Source organism: Somniosus microcephalus, chromosome 8, assembly GCF_052327205.1.
Source record: "Somniosus microcephalus isolate GS21.2 chromosome 8, FLI_Smic_1.0, whole genome shotgun sequence".
NCBI classification, from domain to species: Eukaryota; Metazoa; Chordata; class Chondrichthyes; order Squaliformes; family Somniosidae; genus Somniosus; species Somniosus microcephalus.
Genome location: NC_140994.1, coordinates 44,035,905 through 44,055,566, shown reverse-complemented (window position 1 = coordinate 44,055,566; position 19,662 = coordinate 44,035,905). Strand labels below are relative to the sequence as shown.

The 19,662-nt window shown below is 44.7% G+C and overlaps 1 protein-coding gene across 1 annotated transcript in view; it reads right to left on the bottom strand.

Annotated features, from left to right (window-relative positions):
* The window catches only part of fank1 (fibronectin type III and ankyrin repeat domains 1), an 81,325-nt gene that overhangs the window by 16,456 nt on the left and 45,207 nt on the right, over positions 1-19,662 (bottom strand). Inside the window, exons 4-5 of the mRNA XM_085996131.1 lie at positions 17,552-17,633; positions 11,941-12,015 (exon numbers count right to left, since the gene is read on the bottom strand). Of these exons, the coding sequence (XP_085852257.1) occupies positions 11,941-12,015; positions 17,552-17,633 (157 nt within the window). The remainder of the gene's footprint in view (positions 1-11,940; positions 12,016-17,551; positions 17,634-19,662) is intronic.

Sequence of the window (19,662 nt, the reverse complement as noted above, 5' to 3'; positions counted from 1 at the left end):
CTAGGCCCAACCATCTTCAGCTGCTTCATCAATGACCTTCCCTCCATCATAAGGTCAGAAGTGGGGTTGTTCGCTGATGACTGCACAATGTTCAGTGCTATTCGCAACTCCTCAGATAATGAAGCAGTCGATGTCCACATGCAGCAAGACCTGGACGACATTCAGGCTTGGGCGCTTGGGCTGATAAGTGGCAGGTAACATTCATGCCACAGAAGTGCTAGGCAATGGCTATCGCCAACAAGCGAGCATCTAACCACCGCCCCTTAACATTCAACAGCATTAGCATCGCCGAATCCCCCACCATCAATATCCTGGGGGTCACCATTGACCAGAAACTTAACTGGACCAGCCACATAAATACAGTGGCAACAAGAGCAGGTCAGAGGCTGGGTATTCTGCAGCAAGTGTCTCACTTCCTGACTCCCCAAAGCCTTTCCACCATCTACAAGGCACAAGTCATGAAATACAAGTTATGGAATACTCTCCACTTGCCTGGATGAATGCAGCTCCAACAACACTCAAGAAGCTCAACACCATCCAAGACAAAGCAGCCTGCTTGATTGGCACCCCATCCACCACCTTAAACATTCACTCCCTCCACCACCGGCGTACCATGGCTGCAGTGTGTACCATCTACAAGATGCACTGCAGCAACTTGCCAATGCTTCTTCGGCAGCACTTCCCAAACCCGCGCCCTCTGCCACCTAGAAGAACAAGGGCAGCAGGCGCATGGGAACACCACAACCTCCAAGTTCCCCTCCAAGTCACACACCACCCTGACTTGGAAGTATATCAACGTTCCTTCATCGTCGCTGGGTCAAAATCCTGGAACTCCCTCCCTAACAGCACTGTGGGAGTACGTTCACCACACACACTACAGCGGTTTGAGAAGGCGGCTCACCCATCACCTTTTCAAGGGCAACTAGGGATGGGCAATAAATGTTGGCCTTGCCAGCAACGCCCAGATTCTAAGAATTAACTTTTTTTTAATGTTTTAAGAACTATCTCACCTTATGCTAATCCTTTTTCCCCCAAACTTTTGCCATCACATCTCATCTTTCCCTGTACCATCCTGTTATGTTATTCCATCTTATTTCATCCTGTTCATTTCCATTTTCTCTAATCATAACCTGTCCTGTCCTTTTCCATTCTGTTCTGTCTTGACAGGATTCCATTGTTTTATTAAAAACATTTTTTATGGTTTTCAAAACCTCAAAACAATCCTGCAAAGATGTATGTTTGTGAACTGTCATCTCAATATTAGCCACGATCATCTTTCTCTGTGGAAAAGGTTACTTTTGTTAGATCCGTGATTCTGAGAGTATGATGTTTTTCAATAACCACATAGATGCTGTAACTTAACAATCAACAGGTATTTACTGGAGTAGGGTAGTCTCAAGACTGGGGTACAGAGGCATGCTCAAGGCTTATATACAGGTGTGGTCACTGCCGGTACTACAGTACACAGGAGCTGTAAAAGTAGTTCTCTTTTAAAGGTACATACACTACGATTCCTCCCCTTTTAGATTAGTACCCATAATATTCAAATAACAATTAACACTTTAACATGTACATTAAACAACAATAGTCCATTTATAGATTCAGTCTTTGGGGCGGCTTCCTGATCCTTTCGGGATAGCGCCTTTCCTGAGGTGCTTGTTCTTGGTGCGGAGGCGATTCTGGCCTCTTTTTATCGGTTAGTTCATCGGGTTCCACTGCTACTGGTTCGGAGGTAGATGCTACCGGTATGTCGGGTTCATCCCCAGGTACGCAAGACATGGGGTTGACTCGTTCCTGTGACGCTAAGATCTGATCAACGTGTCGTCTCACAATGTTCTCCCCGACATCCACTGCGTACATTAATGGCCCCTGCCATGTGCATATCGTTCCGGGTTGCCATTTCTCTGTTCGGTAGTCACGGGCCAAGACTGGTTGTCCTACATTGAAGCTCCTTGTCGGCTTCTCATTGATGTGCTGGAATTGTTTATCCTCAACATTTCTTCGCACATTTGGTCTAAGCAAGTCCAGACGAGATCGCAACCTTCGGTTAAAGAACATCATGGCCGGGGTCTGGTTGGTAACTGCATGTGTCGCGTTTTGGTAGGCTAATAAGAAATTGTCCACCTTATGCTGTAGTGGAATTTCATCATCGCACATGGCCTTTATCGCCTTCTTAAAGGTTTGTACGAACTTCTCAGCCAATCCATTTGTGGCTGGATGATACGGGGCGGATGTGTAATGCCTTACCCCATTCCTTCTCATAAATTTTCGAAACTCTTCGGACACAAACTGTGGTCCATTATCAGAGCAAATCTGCTCTGGCAAGCCATTTCTGGCAAATATGGTCCATAGGACTGCAATCGTTTTCTCTGTAGTGGTTGAGGACATTTTTATCACCTCAGGCCACTTCGAATGAGCATCCACTGCTATTAAGAACATTGAGTCCATGAATGGACCAGCAAAATCAATATGCACCCATTGCCATGGAGAGGAGGGCCACTCCCATGGGTGTAGAGGGGCATGTGGTGGTGCATTTTGGACCTTCTGGCATCCTGAGCAGCTCTTGGTTAGGTCTTCGATTTGTTGATCGATTCCCGGCCACCACACATAAGCCCTAGCAAGGCTTTTCATTTTCACTCCCCCCAGATGACCTTCATGTAGCTCATTTAGCACTCTCTCCCTTAACTTGGGTGGAATCACCACTCTGGATCCACACATCACTGTCCCCTGGCATACTGACAGCTGTTCTCTTCTGGATGAGAATGCTGGCAACAGTGAGTCGCCATGTGTTGGCCATCCCCTCACCGTCAAATCATATACCCGAGACAGCGTCGGATCATTGCGGGTCTCCTTCTCTATATCCGCGTTCGTTACTGGCAATCGTTCAATTATTGACGAATAAAATATCTCGATAGGGTCCACTGCTGGTGCTTCCTCCACAGTAGGCAGTGGCAGGCACGATAGCCCATCAGCGTTTCCATGCTGTTTCGTGCCTTTATATTCTATTTCATATTGATTCGCCCCTAGAAACAGGGACCATCTTTGTAACCGTTGTGCCGTCATTACTGGAACGCCCTTCTTAGGATTAAAGATGGAGACAAGTGGTTGGTGGTCAGTCAGCAAGGTGAACTTCTGCCCATGCAGATAGTGGTTGAATTATTTTACTCCCCATACTAGGCTGAGGGCCTCCCTGTCAATCTGGGCGTAGTTGCGCTCGGCTGAGGTTAGTGACCGAGACGCAAAGGCTACTGGCCTCTCCAACCCGTCTGGGAATTTGTGCGACAGCACCACTCCAATACCATAGGGTGATGCATCACATGCCAAACGAATTGGTAGTGCTGTGTTGAAATGGGCCAACACCTCTTTTGATGTGATCAATTCTTTACACTTCTGGAAAGCTCGTCTACGTTCGTCATTCCACTTCCATGGTACCCCTGTTTGCAGTAGGGTGTTCAGTGGGTGTAATACCGTGGACAAATTTGGTAAGAACTTATGGTAGTAGTTTACCAGCCTGAGGAACGACCTCAGTTGTGACACATTTTCCGGTGCTGGAGCCTTGACTACTGCCTCAATCTTTTCAGGGGACTTATGTAACCCCTCTTCATCGATGACGTGGCCACAATACGAGATCTGCTTCTGGAAAAACTCGCACTTGTGGCGATTAGCTCATAGCCCATATTCCTTTAATCTGGTGAGCACCTTCTCCAAGTTGGCGAGGTGATCACTGTCATTTTCGCCCATGACCAGGATGTCGTCCAAATAACACTAGGTCCCTGGAATCCCTTGCAGGACTTGATCCATTGCCCTTTGCCAAATAGACGGAGCCGATGCTACCCCGAACACCAGCCGGTTGTATTGATAGAGACCTTTATGAGTGTTAATCATAAGGTATTGTTTCGAGGCTTCTTCTACCTCCATTTGCAAGTACGCCTGGGCTAGATCAATTTTGGTGAAGCGTTTACCTCCAGATAGTGAGGCGAAAATATCCTCAATTCGTGGAAGCGGATATTGTACCGTGTGAAGGACTGGGTTCACTGTCACCTTAAAATCCCCACAGATGCGGACCTTCTTTGGTTCCCCAGGCGTATTACTCAACGACCTCTTCATTACAGGAATGATGGGTGTAGCCCACTCGCTCCAGTCTACTTTGGACAGTACTCCTGAACGTTCCAACCCTTCCAGCTCTGCTTCGACAGCTGGTCTGATCGCATAAGGCACTGGTCTGGCCTTAAGAAACTTTGGGCTTGCATTTTCCTCTATTTTAATCATTGCTGTTATGCCTTTTAGTGTTCCGAGTCCCTCCTGGAACACTTCTTTTGCGTCAGTTAGCATTTTTGACAGTCGTCCAGGTGTGACGTCGTCATCCTTTTTGGCCTCAACCTTCAGTGCCTGTATGGAATGCCAATCTAATTGTATCTTCTGATCCATTCACGTCCTAGCAGTGGTGGTCCTCCATCTGGCAATACATATATATCCATTTTAGGTATTTCCTGGCCTTTATATATCACTTTCACCCTTATTTTTCCTTTGGGGTAGACTTTTTGCCCCGTGTACGTCTTCAAGACAATCTCTGTAGCTTTCAAGGGTATATGTGAAAATAGCCACTTGTAGTCCCTTTGGTTTATGACTGTTAGGGCTGATCCTGTGTCCAATTCCATTTTCACTTGGACTCCGTCTATCTTGAGTGTAACCCAGGTAGTCTGGTGATCCTCCATTTTGGCTACCTTATGTAGTTTCAGACAACCCAGCTCCTTGCTTCCGGAGTCTGTGTCACTTTTCTGTTCGTCTGAACTACTGTCCATCACCTTGTGTACCTTTTTGTACTTCTCCTGTGGAGATTTCTTACTGTTGGTTTTCTTCCCAGACCTGCAGACTCTTGCTATGTGTCCTGCTTTTCCACACTGTCTGCACACTTGGTCCTTGAACCAACAATCCTTCTGGTCGTGTGTTGTTCTGCCGCAGTGATAGCACTTCCCTGTTCCAAAGGACATTTCATTGGTGCCATATTCTTGCGGTCTCCGTTGTATGTCTGCAGCGCTCCTTGCGGCTGCTTCGTGTGATACTGCCGTACTGAAAGCCTTGTCCAGCGTAAGATCCTTTTCTGATAGAAGCCGTTTCTGTGTTCCTTCACTTTGCAGCCCACACACAAACTTATCCCTTAACGTATCTGCTAGTCCTGCTCCAAACTGGCAGTGTTTCGATAGCTTGCGCAGTTCCGTTAGGTAGTCAGCATTGCTTTCGTCTTTGTGTTGGTTCCTTTTATGGAACTTAAATCGTTCTGCTATCAGCAGCGGTGTGGAGTTTAAGTGGTCCTGTAGGATTTCTACTATGCTTTCGAAATTCTTGTTCACAGGCTTCTCTGGGGTTATTAGGTTTCGCAGTAACCCATAAGTTTTTGCATCCATGGAATTTAACAAAACCAGTGCTTTCCTAGCGTCTGGCACTTCATTCGCCCTGCAGTACACCTCAATATGTTCCACATATGTCGCCCAATCTTCGACTTCATTGTCGAACGTAGAGATACTGCCACTCTTCTGCATCCCTGGGTGTGATTTAACTGTCAAAAATGGCATCTCCCGCGCTTCCCCTTCTTCTCTGCTGGCACAAAATGGCGTCTCCCGCGCTTTCCTTCCTTCCCGCGCTCGCCCTTCTTCTCCGCTGCAGCTTCTAAAAATGGCGTCTCCCGCGCTCTTCCTTCTTCTCCGCGGCTCAATGGCGTCTCCCGCACTCTCCCTTCTTCTCCCCGCAGACACTGTTCAGCCCTTGAGCCCTGGCTGTGCTCTGCGCGTTCTTTTTTTTTGTGCGCCTTTCCCGTTTCTGCCGCTCGGTCCTGAACCCGGCTGTTGCTTTACCCTCTCTCTCTCCGTTTTGTTTTTCCTCGACGCCGCTCGGTTTTCAACCCCCGGCTGCGCCCTGTGCGCTTCACCCTCTGTCTTACTCCGTCGACGCTGCTCGGCTTTCTCTCCGCCGTCGGTCGGCTCCAGCCGCCGCTGTCCGGGAAGGGTCTGCGTTGTACCTGTCGTCAGTCTATTGCTGATCGTCGTGGCTGGGGAACCAAGCCCGGCTCTCCACAGCCTCCCCTGCGATGTTCACTCTCTGCCGGACGACTGGGCGGTTGCTCGAGGTCGACGCCCGTGTTTCTGGCCTCGACTTTCTTTCACCGCCCTCCCGGAGCGAATCCTCGAAGGGAAATGCAGAGTTGCAGGTAGATTCGAATCGACACTCGTCGCCACTGTTAGATCCGTGATTCTGAGAGTATGATGTTTTTCAATAACCACACGGATGCTGTAACTTAACAATCAACAGGTATTTACTGGAGTAGGGTAGTCTCAAGACTGGGGTACAGAGGCATGCTCAAGGCTTATATACAGGTGTGGTCACTGCCGGTACTACAGTATACAGGAGCTGTAAAAGTAATTCTCTCTTAAAGGTACATACACTACAACTTTGTGCTAGGGAAAAGGCCCCAAACATTAAATTGTACACAAACATAATTTAGTGGTTATGCCTGCCAATATTTGCACATTGCACACAAAGTGAAGCAGAACATAAACTACTGATACGATAGCAAAATACTGCAGATGCTGGAAATCCGAAATAACAACAGAAAATGCTGGAAAAACTCAGCAGGCCAGGCAACATCCGTGGAGAGAAAATAGAGTCAACGTTTCGGGTCAAACCCTTTGTCAAGACTGAAAAAGCACAGGAAATGAAATAGATTAAGAGGCCAGGCTGGGAGAGAACAAAAGAGAAGTGAAGAGACATTAAGAGGTATGCAAAACGAGACGAGATGGTGATAGGACTAGTGGAGACAAAAGACGGCTCTAGATTAGGTGTGAAATGCGCTGGCAGAATGGGAGACATCTGCCATGTGGGAGAGAAAAAAGGTGGGGGGAAGGGCCAAAACAAAGTAAAAAATAAGTAAAAATGTAATAGGGGCCGAGGTTATGATCTGAAATTGTTGAACTCGATATTGAGTCCGGAAGACTGTAAAGTGCCTAATCGGAAGATGAGGTGCTGTTCCTCGAGCTTACGCTGAGCTTCCATGGAACAATGCAAGAGCCCGAGTACAGTGAGGTCTGAGTGGGAATGGGGCGGTGAATTAAAATGACAGGCGACCGGAAGCTCGGGGTCATCCTTACGGACTGAACAGAGGTGTTCCGCAAAGCGGTCACCCAATCTGCGTTTGGTCTCCCCAATGTAGAGGAGACCACATCGTGAGCAGCGAATACAGTATATTAGATTGCAAGAAGTACAAGTAAATCGCTGTTTCGCCTGGAAGGGGTGTTTGGGGCCCTGGACAGTGGGAAAGGGGGAGGTATAAGGGCAGGTGTTGCATCTCCTGCACTTGCACGAGAAGGTGCCGGGCGAAGGGGAAGGGGTGCTGGGGTGATAGAGGAGTGGACTAGGGTGTCTCGGAGGGAGCGGTCCCTACGGAATGCTGAAAGGGGAGGGGAGGGGAAGATGCGTTTGGTGGTGGGATCACTTTGGAGGTGGCGGAAATGGCGGAGGATGATGCGTGAATGTGGAGGCTGGTGGGGTGAAAGGTGAGGACAAGGGGAACCCTATCGTGGTTCCAGGATGGAGGGGCAGGGGTGAGGGCAGAAGTGCGGGAAATAGAACGGACACGGTCGAGGGCCGTGTCAACCACGGTAGAGGGGAATCCTCGGTTGAGGAAAAAGGAAGACATGTCGGAAGCACTGGTGTGGAAGGTGGCATCATCGGAGCAGATGTGGTGGAGATGGAGAAACTGTGAGAATGGAATAGAGTCCTTACAGGAGGCGTGGTGGGAGTAAGTGTAGTCCAGGTAGCTGTGGGAGTCAGTGGGCTTGTAGTGAATGTTGGTCAATAACCTATCCCCAGAGATGGAGACGGAGAAGTCGAGGAACCTCAACCAAGGATTCCCCTCTACCGTGGTTGACACGGCCCTTGACCGTGTCCGTTCTATCTCCCGCACTTCTGCCCTCACCCCTGCCCCACCCTCCCGGAACCACGATAGGGTTCCCCTTGTCTTCACCTTTCACCCCACCAGCCTCCACATTCAACGCATCATCCTCCGCCATTTCCGCCACCTCCAAAGTGATCCCACCACCAATTGCATCTTCCCCTCCCCTCCCCTTTCAGCATTCCATAGGGAACGCTCCCTCCGAGACACCCTAGTCCACTCCTCTATCACCCCGAACACCCCTTCCCCTTCACCCAGCACCTTCCCGTGCAAGCGCAGGAGATGCAACACCTGCCCTTATACCTCCCCTATTCCCACTGTCCAGGGCCCCAAACACCCCTTCAAGGTGAAACAGCGATTTACTTGTACTTCTTGCAATCTAGTATACTGTATTCGCTGCTCACAATGTAGTCTCCTCTACATTGGGGAGACCAAACGCAGATTGGGTGACCGCTTTGCGGAACACCTCCGTTCTGTCCGTAAGTATGACCCCAAGCTTCCGGTCGCCTGTCGTTTTAATTCACCACCCCATTCCCACTCAGACCTCACTGTACTCGGGTTCTTGCATTGTTCCACGGAAGCTCAGCGTAAGTTCGAGGAACAGCACCTCATCTTCCGATTAGGCACTTTACAGCCTTCCAGACTCATATCGAGTTCAACAATTTCAGATCATAACCTCGGCCATTACATTTTTACTTATTTTTTATCCACACCTTTGTTTTGGCCCTTTCCCCCCCCCCTTTTTTTCTCTCTCACATGGCAGCTGTCTCCCATTCTGCCAGCGCATTTCACACCTAATCTAGAGCCGTCTTTTGTCTCCACTAGTCCTATCACCATCTCGTCTCGTTTTGAATACCTCTTAATGTCTCTTCACTTCTCTTTTGTTCTCTCCCAGCCTGGCCTCTTAATCTATTTCATTTCCTGTGCTTTTCCAGTCTTGACAAAGGTTTTGACCCGAAACGTTGACTCTAATTTCTCTCCACGGATGTTGCCTGGCCTGCTGAGTTTTTCCAGCATTTTCTGTTGTTATTTTTATAAACTACTGATGGTCCTGGTGTTTGTGATTTCTTCATTACACACATTATAAATATTATCAGAAATGTTTCAGAGAAACATAAATGATTGTAAGAATTGTTCAACAGTTACATAATGGCTGTAGAGCCTTTCAAACATCAAACTTAGTGAAGTGTAAAGCTGAAGTGTGATTGTAAATGTGTTTCTTTTAAACGTGCAGGTAGCAAGTTTTTTTTTCAGATTGTGATTAACTTAGTGTTTTGAGATTGCCCATCTGTAAACTGCCGTGGTTTCATATGGAACAAATAAATCAACTCAAACATACTCCATTTTGAAGGTCAGGTTTTAGCTGAACTGCAAAATATAGTATCACTGTAACATAAAACTCAAACCTGTAACTGCAGAGACAGACAGTAATGCGCTGCTCCAGTTCTCTCAGTCCCTTTCTTCATGTGTGTTTATTCATAATAAATAGTGGGGCTGTCAAAGGGACAGATTTTTCCCACAAATGCCCCAGCTTCAGAATCCACAAGTGGTTGATTTGCAACGGAGTTACCATGGTGACAGTCCCAGGTGGGATATTATATATAACTGTCTAGGTGATCTACTGAGTTTGTACCACAAGTGAAAGTTAAATTATTGAACAATTAAAATCTTTATATAGTTTTTAAAGAACCGTGTTCTAAATTTTGTGTTTGAAGATCTATAATGTACAGATAGGGCGTAATAGTTCTGGCATTATCAGTGCCAACTGCCGAATAGAAAGAGTGGTATTTTGAGTCCTCCTTGTTCTCTTCTGCACACAGTTACTAATGTGTTGAGGGTTTGGGTAAAGACTCATTCCCTGAAATTCTGTTCTCAAAATATTGGTGAACTCCTTACCCTACATCCTATTTCACATCTGTTGATGTTCTATACATTTTCTTTCTCCGCATATCAACTTTGCACCATCTGGTTTTCTACATGTGCTGCACGGCCTAGGGGGCAGTTGATATAATTTTCATCTGCAGAGTTTTGAATCCTAAGAGGAATTTTACCTTCCAGTATTGTTTGAGTTGGCTCACCATCTGAGATCTTTCTAAAACCATCAGTAAGCCGTCATGTGGCTGACTTTGTGTGATAGATTGAGGTGGGGACCACACAGAAACAAACATGAACCACGAAGGATGCTTTAAATTATTTATTTTACACTGTACATTTTTATAAACCATAGGAATACATTTTTTTAAAACATTGGCAGGAATTGTTATGAATAGATCTCACAACAATGTTATGCCTAAAATGCAGACAGGTCCTTAAATGTGCAGGCTGCCCGTTTCCCAATTTCCCGAATTACCAAGATCCAGGCATATGATTGAGACACATATAAAGAGTTTCAAAATCATGGATTCAAATATTGAGTGCAACAGATCAACAGAATAGAAATAAGGTAGTTAAAAACAGAAAATGCTGGAAATACACACGGATCTGTTAGTATCTGAAAAGATAAAACTCAAGCTAATGGTTTGGGTGTAAAAACCTATAATAGAAGTATCCAATATTACCAGCAATTTTTGCATTTATTTATAATTTCTGTTATTTGTAGTTTTTTTTCTTTTTCTTTTTGCTATCGCTGTCTGCCATTTTGGTGTAGAATCTCTGTCATTGGTAATCTAACAACAAGTTGGTAGAGGCTGCAGGAAATTTCTGGGATTTCAAACACAAGACTCAGGAAACACACGTTTATTGACATATAAACCTAGAAATTCAGCAACCACAGGGCATTAGAGCCAGTGTTTTATTACTGAACCACTGGTGCCACATAATAGGCTTGCCAGCAAAGTTGAAGCCCATGGAATAAAAGGGACACTGGCAGCATGGATACGGAATTGGCTAAGTGAAAGGAAACAGAGAGTCGTGGTGACCGGTTGTTTTTCGGACTGGAGGACGGTAAACAGTGGTATTCCCCAGGGGTCGGTTCTAGGACTATTGCTTTTCTTGATATATATTCATGATTTGGATGTGGGTGTACAGGGCACAATTTAAAAATTTGCAGATGACACAAAACTTGGAAGTATAGTGAACAGTGAGGAGGAGAGTGATAGACTTCAGGGAGACATAGACAGGCTGGTGAAATGGGCAGACACGTGGCAGATGAAATTTAATGCAGAAAAGTGTGAAGTGATACATTTTGGTAGAAAGAATGAGGAGCGGAAATATAAACTAAATAGTACAATCCTGAAGGGGATGCATGAACAGAGAGACCTGGGGGTATATGTGCACAAATCGTTGAAGGTGGCAGGGCAGGTTGAGAAAGTAGTTAAAAAGGCTTACGGGATCCTGGGCTTCATGAATAGAGGTATAGAGTACAAAAGTGTGGAAATTATAATGAACCTGTATAAAACACTGGTTCGGCCCCAGCTGGAGTACTGTGTCCAATTCTGGGCACCACACTTTAGGAAGGATATGAAGGCTTTAGAGAGGGTGCAGAAAAGATTTACGAGAATGATTCCAGAAGTGAGGGACACCAGTTACGTGGATAAACTGGAGAAGCTGGGGTTGTTCTCCTTGGAGCAGAGAAAATTGAGAGGAGATTTGATAGAGGGGTTCAAAATCATGAGGGGTCTGGACAGAGTAGATAGAGAGAAACTGTTCCCATTGGCAGAAGGGTCGAGAACCAGAGGACACAGATTTAAGGTGATTAGCAAAAGAAACAGAGGCAACATAAGAAAAGACTTTTTTATGCAGCGAGTGGTTAGGATCTGGAATGCACTGCTTGAAAGGGTGGCGGAGGCAGATACAATCACAGCTTTCAAAAGGGAGTTGGATAAGTATCTGAAGGGAAAAAATTTGCAGGGCTACAGGGAAAGGGCGGGGGAGTGGGACTAGCTGAAATGCTCTTGCAGAGAGCCGGCACGGGCGCGACGGGCTGAATGGCCTTCTTCCGTGCTGTAACCATTCTATGATTCTATAAATTGTGTGCCCATTGGACTAATGAGTACCTGTGGTATCCTTTCTGAGTAGCTATCATAAGTGGCGAGAACCCCAGCTTATCAAGAATATCCACCTTCACATTTCTGAAAGAGTAAAAAATAGGTTCACAATGAAATTCTATTGGAATTTTTATACTAATAGCAGAAAGGCTCTTTTAAAATTAAAATATAAGAGATAAAGGTTATATTTAAAATTTTAATCTTGCTGAAGATTGTGTAACATATACAAACAGTATAATTTATGCAAATTCCTGTATGCCTCCCACTATTTTCTGACAATTAATCTGTTGTAAGTTGCATGTATAAACCATACCGATAATATTTTTATAATTGCTGCCTCTAACTCCATCAGATTCTGATGCCCTCTTTTCTGCAGTCAGCTCTATCCTGATGTGATCCTTACTGTTTTTCATTATGGAAACAATGAAAAAGTCTTGTGTACGGCTCCCTCCGGTGTTGTAGTTCTTAGTCCTACAGACCCAGCATAGTTTGGAGCTCCAATTTGTGCTGACTTATCTTATTTCAGCTGGGGTGGCAGGGCCTTTGGTCCAGTGAGGTGAAAATCACACGAAGTTCCTGATTCCGATCCACACTACGTTTGCTTGAAAATATGTGCATGCTGATACCAGGTGAGGGCAGAGTCAGGCTCCAGCTGAGGTGACCACACCCTCACTCTGTCAAACACTCTGCTGGTACTTTATGCCCACACATGAAGAATGAGCACTTGGGTGGGCTGCTGACACCCATGGAACAACACCCAACCTTCAGAAAAGGTGCGAAATAAAGAAAATTCTCATATTAAAAGAAAAGACAGATTGGTTCTGGGATTGTGTATACATTTGTGGCTTTGCGGGATATTATTCTTTATAAAGTAATCAAGTTTACAAATAATTTAGAATCCAGGTTATCATTTGAGTTTTCCAGAGATAGTTACCATATAAACCACTATATTTTAGCTCATATATATTGGAGTTCTTTGAATATACATCGCTGATGACTTACATTTGATGTTTCATTTTTAAAACAGTGAAAACTGATCATTCTAAACCCGTGTAATACCAATATATAAGAATCAGTATTAATATTTATTCATTTAACCTACAAGGCTCAATTGTAAGTCAAAGCTATATATCATAAATAATGAGGAGGAGGAATTCCTTGAGTGTTTAAGGGATGGTTATCTGGATCAATATGTCGAGGAACCAACTCGGGAACAGGCTATATTGGACTGGGTACTGTGCAATGAGAAGGGACTAATCAGTAATCTTGTTGTACGGGGACCCTTGGGTCAGAGCGATCATAACATGATCGATTTCTCACTCGAAATGGAGAGCGAAGAAATTGACTCAGAGACTAAGGTCCTGAATTTAAACAAGGGGAATTATGATGCCATGAGACGGGAACTGAGTAGGTCTGATTGGACAACGTTCCTGAGAGGACTGGAGGTAGATAAACAATGGCAAACATTTAAAGATAGAATGACAAAATTGCAAAAATTGTTTATACCAATCTGGCATAAAAGGAAATCTAAAAAGGTGACTCAACCGTGGATAACAGGGGAAATTAGAGACAGCATAAAATCCAAAGATAGGGCGTATAAAATAGCCAAAAAAAGCGCCAGAGCGGAAGATTGGGAACAGTTTAAGATAGAGCAAAGGAGGGCAAAGGGCATGATCAAGAGGGGCAAAATAGCTTACGAAAACAAGCTGGCGGAAAATATAAAAACTAACTCCAAAAGCTTTTATAAATATATCAAAAGGAAAAGACTGGTGAAAACCAAAGTTGGTCCATTGCAGTCAGATACGGGGGAATATATAATGGGAAATAAGGAAATGGCAGATCAACTAAATGCATACTTTGGGTCAGTCTTTACGAAGGAAGACACAAAAAACCTCCCTGGGATATCGGGAAAAATAGGGACATTGGCAAAGGAGGAACTGACGCAAATCAATATCTCTAAGGATATGGTGTTAAGGAAGCTAAAGGGATTGAAGGTGGACAAATCCCCAGGGCCTGATAACATGCATCCTAGGGTACTGAAGGAGGTGGCCCTAGAGATAGCGGATGCACTAAGGATGATTTTTCAGAATTCATTAGACTCGGGAACAGTGCCGATGGATTGGAGGGTAGCTAACGTTACCCCACTATTCAAAAAGGGGGGTAGGGAAAAAGCAGGTAATTACAGACCTGTAAGCCTTACATCAGTTGTGGGCAAAATGCTGGAGTCCATCATTAAGGATGAAATAGCGGAGCACTTAGCAAATGGGGACAGGATAGGACAGAGTCAACATGGATTTACAAAGGGTAAATCGTGCTTGACTAATCTATTGGAATTTTTTGAGGGAGTAACTGGTAGAATAGATGGGGGAGAGCCAGTAGATGTGGTGTACCTGGACTTCCAAAAGGCCTTCGATAAGGTCCCACATAAAAGATTAGCATGGAAAATTGAGGCTCATGGGATAAAGGGGAAAGTTTTGGCGTGGATAGGGAACTGGCTGTCAGATAGAAAACAGAGAGTTGGAATAAACGGCTCATTTTCTGAATGGCAGGCAGTAACAAGTGGGGTACCACAGGGATCTGTCCTGGGCCCCCAGCTGTTCACAATTTACATTAATGACCTGGATCAGGGAGTCGGATGCAGCATTTCCAAATTTGCAGACGACACTAAACTAGGAGGTGGGGTGGGCTCAGAGGAAGAGACCAGGAAGCTCCAGAGCGATTTGGACAGACTGGGCGATTGGGCGGATAAATGGCAGATGCACTATAATGTGGACAAGTGCGAAGTTATCCACCTTGGGTGCAGGAACGGGAGGGCAAATTATTATTTAAATGGCAATAGATTGGGAGAGGGGGAAGTACAGAGAGACCTGGGTGTTCTTGTACACCAGTCACTGAAGGCGAGCATGCAGGTGCAACAGGCGGTCAAGAAGGCAAACGGTATGCTGGCCTTCATAGCAAAAGGGTTAGAATACAGGAACAGGGATACCTTGCTGCAGCTGTACAGGGCACTGGTGAGACCACACCTCGAGTACTGTGTACAGTTTTGGTCGCCTCATCTGAGGAAGGATGTTCTTGCCATGGAGGGGGTGCAGCGGCGATTCACCAGGCTGATACCAGGAATGGCGGGAATGACCTATGAGGAGAGACTATGTAGTTTAGGGATGTACACACTGGAGTTTAGAAGATTGAGAGGGGACCTCATAGAAGTGTATAAAATTCTGACAGGTCTAGACAGACTGGATGCAGAAGGAATGTTTCCCTTGGCGGGTGAGAACAGAACTAGAGGACATAATTTAAGGATAAGGGCTAAACCATTTAGGACAGAGATGAGGGGGAATTTCTTCACTCAGAGAGTGGTGAACCTGTGGAACTCATTGCCACAGAGGGCAGTGTACGCCAGCTCATTAAATATATTTAAGAGGGAATTAGATATATTTCTACGGGCAAAAGGGGTTAAGGGTTACGGAGAGAAGGCGGGGACGGGATACTGAATTAAAGGATCAGCCATGATCTCATTAAATGGCGGAGCAGGCACGAAGGGCCGAATGGCCTACTCCTGCTCCTATCTTCTATGTATCTATGTATCATCTTTACAGATCATGGCCATATTTTTTTACTACAAATGTCCTGCTTTTCTGTGTGTGGCCAAGTATCATCCTCCCAGTCTGGTCCCAGCGCTGCTGAAGGCGAATTCTAATAGATGTTTCACTCTGTGAGAAAATCTGATGCTGTCACTTTCTGCTCTGCACTAATTCTTTGGCAACCGTCTCACCATTAACTCAGTGCAGGCTTTTCTTTGTTTTATATTGCTGTTTAATATATTTTGATTTGTTAGATACATCTTTATTAAATGTGTAAATCTGGCATTATGTCAAAATGACTTCCATGACTGGAAATGCTTTTGCTAATCTCCAGTGTAACTTCAAAAGGAAGCCTGTGCGCCTAAAATTCTGGATGCAAATTTACACCCATTCTGAGCCTGCATAAATGCAGGAAATTTGTGTTGTACACTCTTTTGGATGGAGATGGGACAATGCTAATGAACTGTGGAGGATCTGGGCGAAGGTCTCGTTGAACCATTGCAAAAGATCGAGAGAATTCGGGCGTATCGTAAAACGGGTGTAAATCACACTCCCGAATTTCTTCAAAATTTTGCTCTGGAAATGCATTTTTCAAATGAAGATTGACAGGAAATTCCAGGCCAAGTTAATGTTTTGGTTCCATGAATGGGAAATGTTAACGCAGTAGAACAGGGCTACAGTTTTGTGATTCTGCATTGCCCCGTGATGCCACACTGCAGCATGGTAAATAGAGCAGCCTTGACATCAACAGGGTTAATAGCATGTTTATTGAATGAGCACAGGTCAGTGTATTTACTGCAAGCACTCTGTGCTGTAAGGCTCTGGTGGTTCTATCCTGCCGCTGGGACAGGACATACTCGGGGATGGTGAGTCAGGACTCGGGATGTTGACTGAGTAAAGCTAGGTTAGGCTGTTGCTTGACTAGTCTGTGGATCAGCTCTCCCAAATTTGGCACCAGCCCCCAGATTTTAGTGAGGAGGCCTTTGCAGGGTCAACTGGGCTGAGGTTACCTTAATCTTATCCTGACATAATGCTTAGGTCATTGCCGATAGATTGTCCAATTTTCTTATTATTATTGAACATTGTAGCGATTGTTTACAACTGGGTGACTTGTTGAAGCACTTCAAAGGGCATGAAGAGTCAACCATATAGTATGGGACTAGAGTCATATGTAGACCAGACCAGGTAGGGGTGGCAGGCTCCTTTCCCTGAAAGGCACTAGTTGAACTAGTTGAGTTGTAACAACAATCGGAAGCTTTCATGGTTATTCTTCTGGTACCAGCCCACAACTGAATTGAATTCAATTTCACAACTTGCCATGGTGGGATTTGAACTCATGACCTCTGGGTTGTTAGTCCAGTACCATAACCACGAGGCTGCCGTACCCTTTATTGCATTAATGGGGGGAATTTAATATTCCAGTTTGCTTGCATGGTTTGTGTAGCCAATAGACATTTTCTCTGCCTTGAGCAGGCAAGACCCCAGCTTTAAACTGATCTTTTTAACATTATTAATTCTTTAATGTCATGTCCAAAATGGCCTTTGACTGGGCTCCTGCTTCAAAGCACACAAGAGAGTTTTTTGTCCCAAAAGTATGCTGTTGCTAAAAAAATTAAATGGAGTCCTGTCCCAAGTAATAGTTGGGGTATATTGGGGTGAATCAGCACCCTTGTATGTTAAATTTCTACATTTCACACTTGCACTGACTAGTACAATGCAGATACTAGTCAGTGGAAGTGTGAAATGTAGAAATTAAACATACTGGATTGCACTGTATGCTGAAAATTAAGATGCTCCTAGGCAAATTATGGATGTACCTGCGAGCAGTCATGCATGCAAAGGAAAATGTAGCCCATTGTATATGTACATAAAATTACAATTATTTGAGGACAGAATACCAAATTCAGAGTCAGACAATTGAATTTTATCAACCATATTCACTAGATTAAATACTAAGCCTGTATTAATAAAGCAGAATCAGTACCACACTATTGCAAGGAGCTGGAAATCAGTGAGCAAATGTAAGCAGTATCACCTACCCTGACTGCAGTACATGGCATGCTCCCTCTACATCATTCTTAATTACAGCATGGTGCCGATGCTTTCCGCTCATTGGTTCCCCTAATTATAAAGGATAACAAAAAGTAACGGATGAAAACCTTCACATCAACCAAGAAAGGAGAAAATAAGAATGAATATTTATTAGTATATCATGGTGTAACATATTTAGAAAAGATAGAAAGGGGAAAAAGGGGAGGTGGAGTAGCTGTACTTATTAGGGATAACATAATGGCAGTAGAAAAAAGTGACGCAGCTATCAGCAAGACAAAAATAGAATCCATATGGATAGAGATAAAAGGTAATAAAGGATCAATCACACTACTTGTGATAAAAATGATAACTTCCGGGAAGTTATGTCATCACTTCCTGTGAACTATGAACGGTGTACATACCTCACTTCCTGTCATATGTCACTTCCTGTTGGACTGGTATAAATACTGGTCTGTTCAGTATTGTAAGAGGCTTCTACCAGAGGCATGGTAAAGACCTCTCTTGTGTATATAGTGTGTTTATAAGTTACTTAAAGCTTACTTTAAAGTTACTTGATGGTAAGTCTCCTTTTTCTTACATCAATTTAAGTAACTTAATATTTACACTGACAAATACTAGACCTTCAGACAAACTCGGAAGTTAAGGATCCAGGGAACCACCCATCATGGAGAAAATCCTTAGACCTATTCGTCTGGACTTGGACCCGAATACACCAGCAGCTGGCAGGGTATGGAAGCATTGGTATCGTACTTTTGAGAATTTTCTGGATGAATGTAAAGCGGATGCTCCTGCTAAATTGAAGATACTTGTCAATTATGTGACCCCAAAAGTGTTCGAATATGTTGATGAATGGGATAATTACGAAGAGGTGATTCGGGCACTTAAGAAACTGTATGCGAAGACCCCAAATGAGGTCTATGCTAGACATCTACTGGCCACAGCCCGACAAGGGCCAGGGGAATCAATTGACGAATTCCTGCAAGAACTTCGCAGGCTCAGCGTAGATTGTAACTTTCAGGCAGCCTCAGCTGAGCTGTACCGCCAAGAAATGATTCGTGATGCTTTCATCTGCGGGATTGCCTCTCCATTTATACGCCAGCATCTACTAGAAAGTAAAACACTTGAGCTACAAAAAGCTTTTGACCTAGCTTGTTCACTGGATTTGGCAAAGAGAAATGCAGACCTCTATCAGCTGCCCAGATCTCGATCTGCTGCTGTAGCTGCAACCAGACAATTCAAGCGGTCTCAGGTGAACCCTATCATGGGGGAATCTAATTCTGATCATTCTGATGAAGAAGAGGAGGACGACCCCACTTTAGCAGCCTCTTGGCAATCTAGGAAGGAATGCTTCTTTTGTGGAGATGCTTTTCACCCTAGGAAAACCTGCCCTGCTCGCAATGCAATCTGCAGTTATTGCGGGAAAAAAGGACACTTTGCTAAAGTTTGCCTATCAAGGGCCTCTACGAGGGCCAATCCAGCTAAGGCCTACCGAACTGCCCCAATTAGGGCCTATCAAGATGCTCCAGCTAGGACCTATCAAGCTTCCTCTCGAGCTCTCCCCCGAAGAAGCACACCGAGAGTTTTAGCCACTCTCTGTGCAACGACACCAATTACAGCTGCTTGCCCACAGAACCTGTCTCATGCAGCCACAAAAATTTCAATCAAAGGGCATACCTTAGATGCCTTAATTGACTCAGGAAGTACTGATAGTTTCATTAAGGAACAGATTGTTGCGAAATTGAAACTACATGTCTTCCCATCGGACCAGGCAATTGCGATGGCCCAGTCATCACTTAATACCAGAATCTCTGGCTTTTGTGTTGTTGATATGACACTTCATGGTCGTATGTATCCCTCCACCCGACTTTCGGTGCTCAAGGACTTATGTAGTGATCTCCTCTTAGGGCTGGACTTCCAAAAACAGCATAAGAAACTCACCATTGAGTTTGGTGGATCCAAACCCGGACTTACTATTTCTAATATACCGTCTAAATTACCATTGTGTGCATTATCAGCAGCTTCACTGGATGAACCCTCATTATTTGCCAGTATTCCGCCTCAATGCAAACCGATAATAACGAAATCGCGGCGCTTTAAT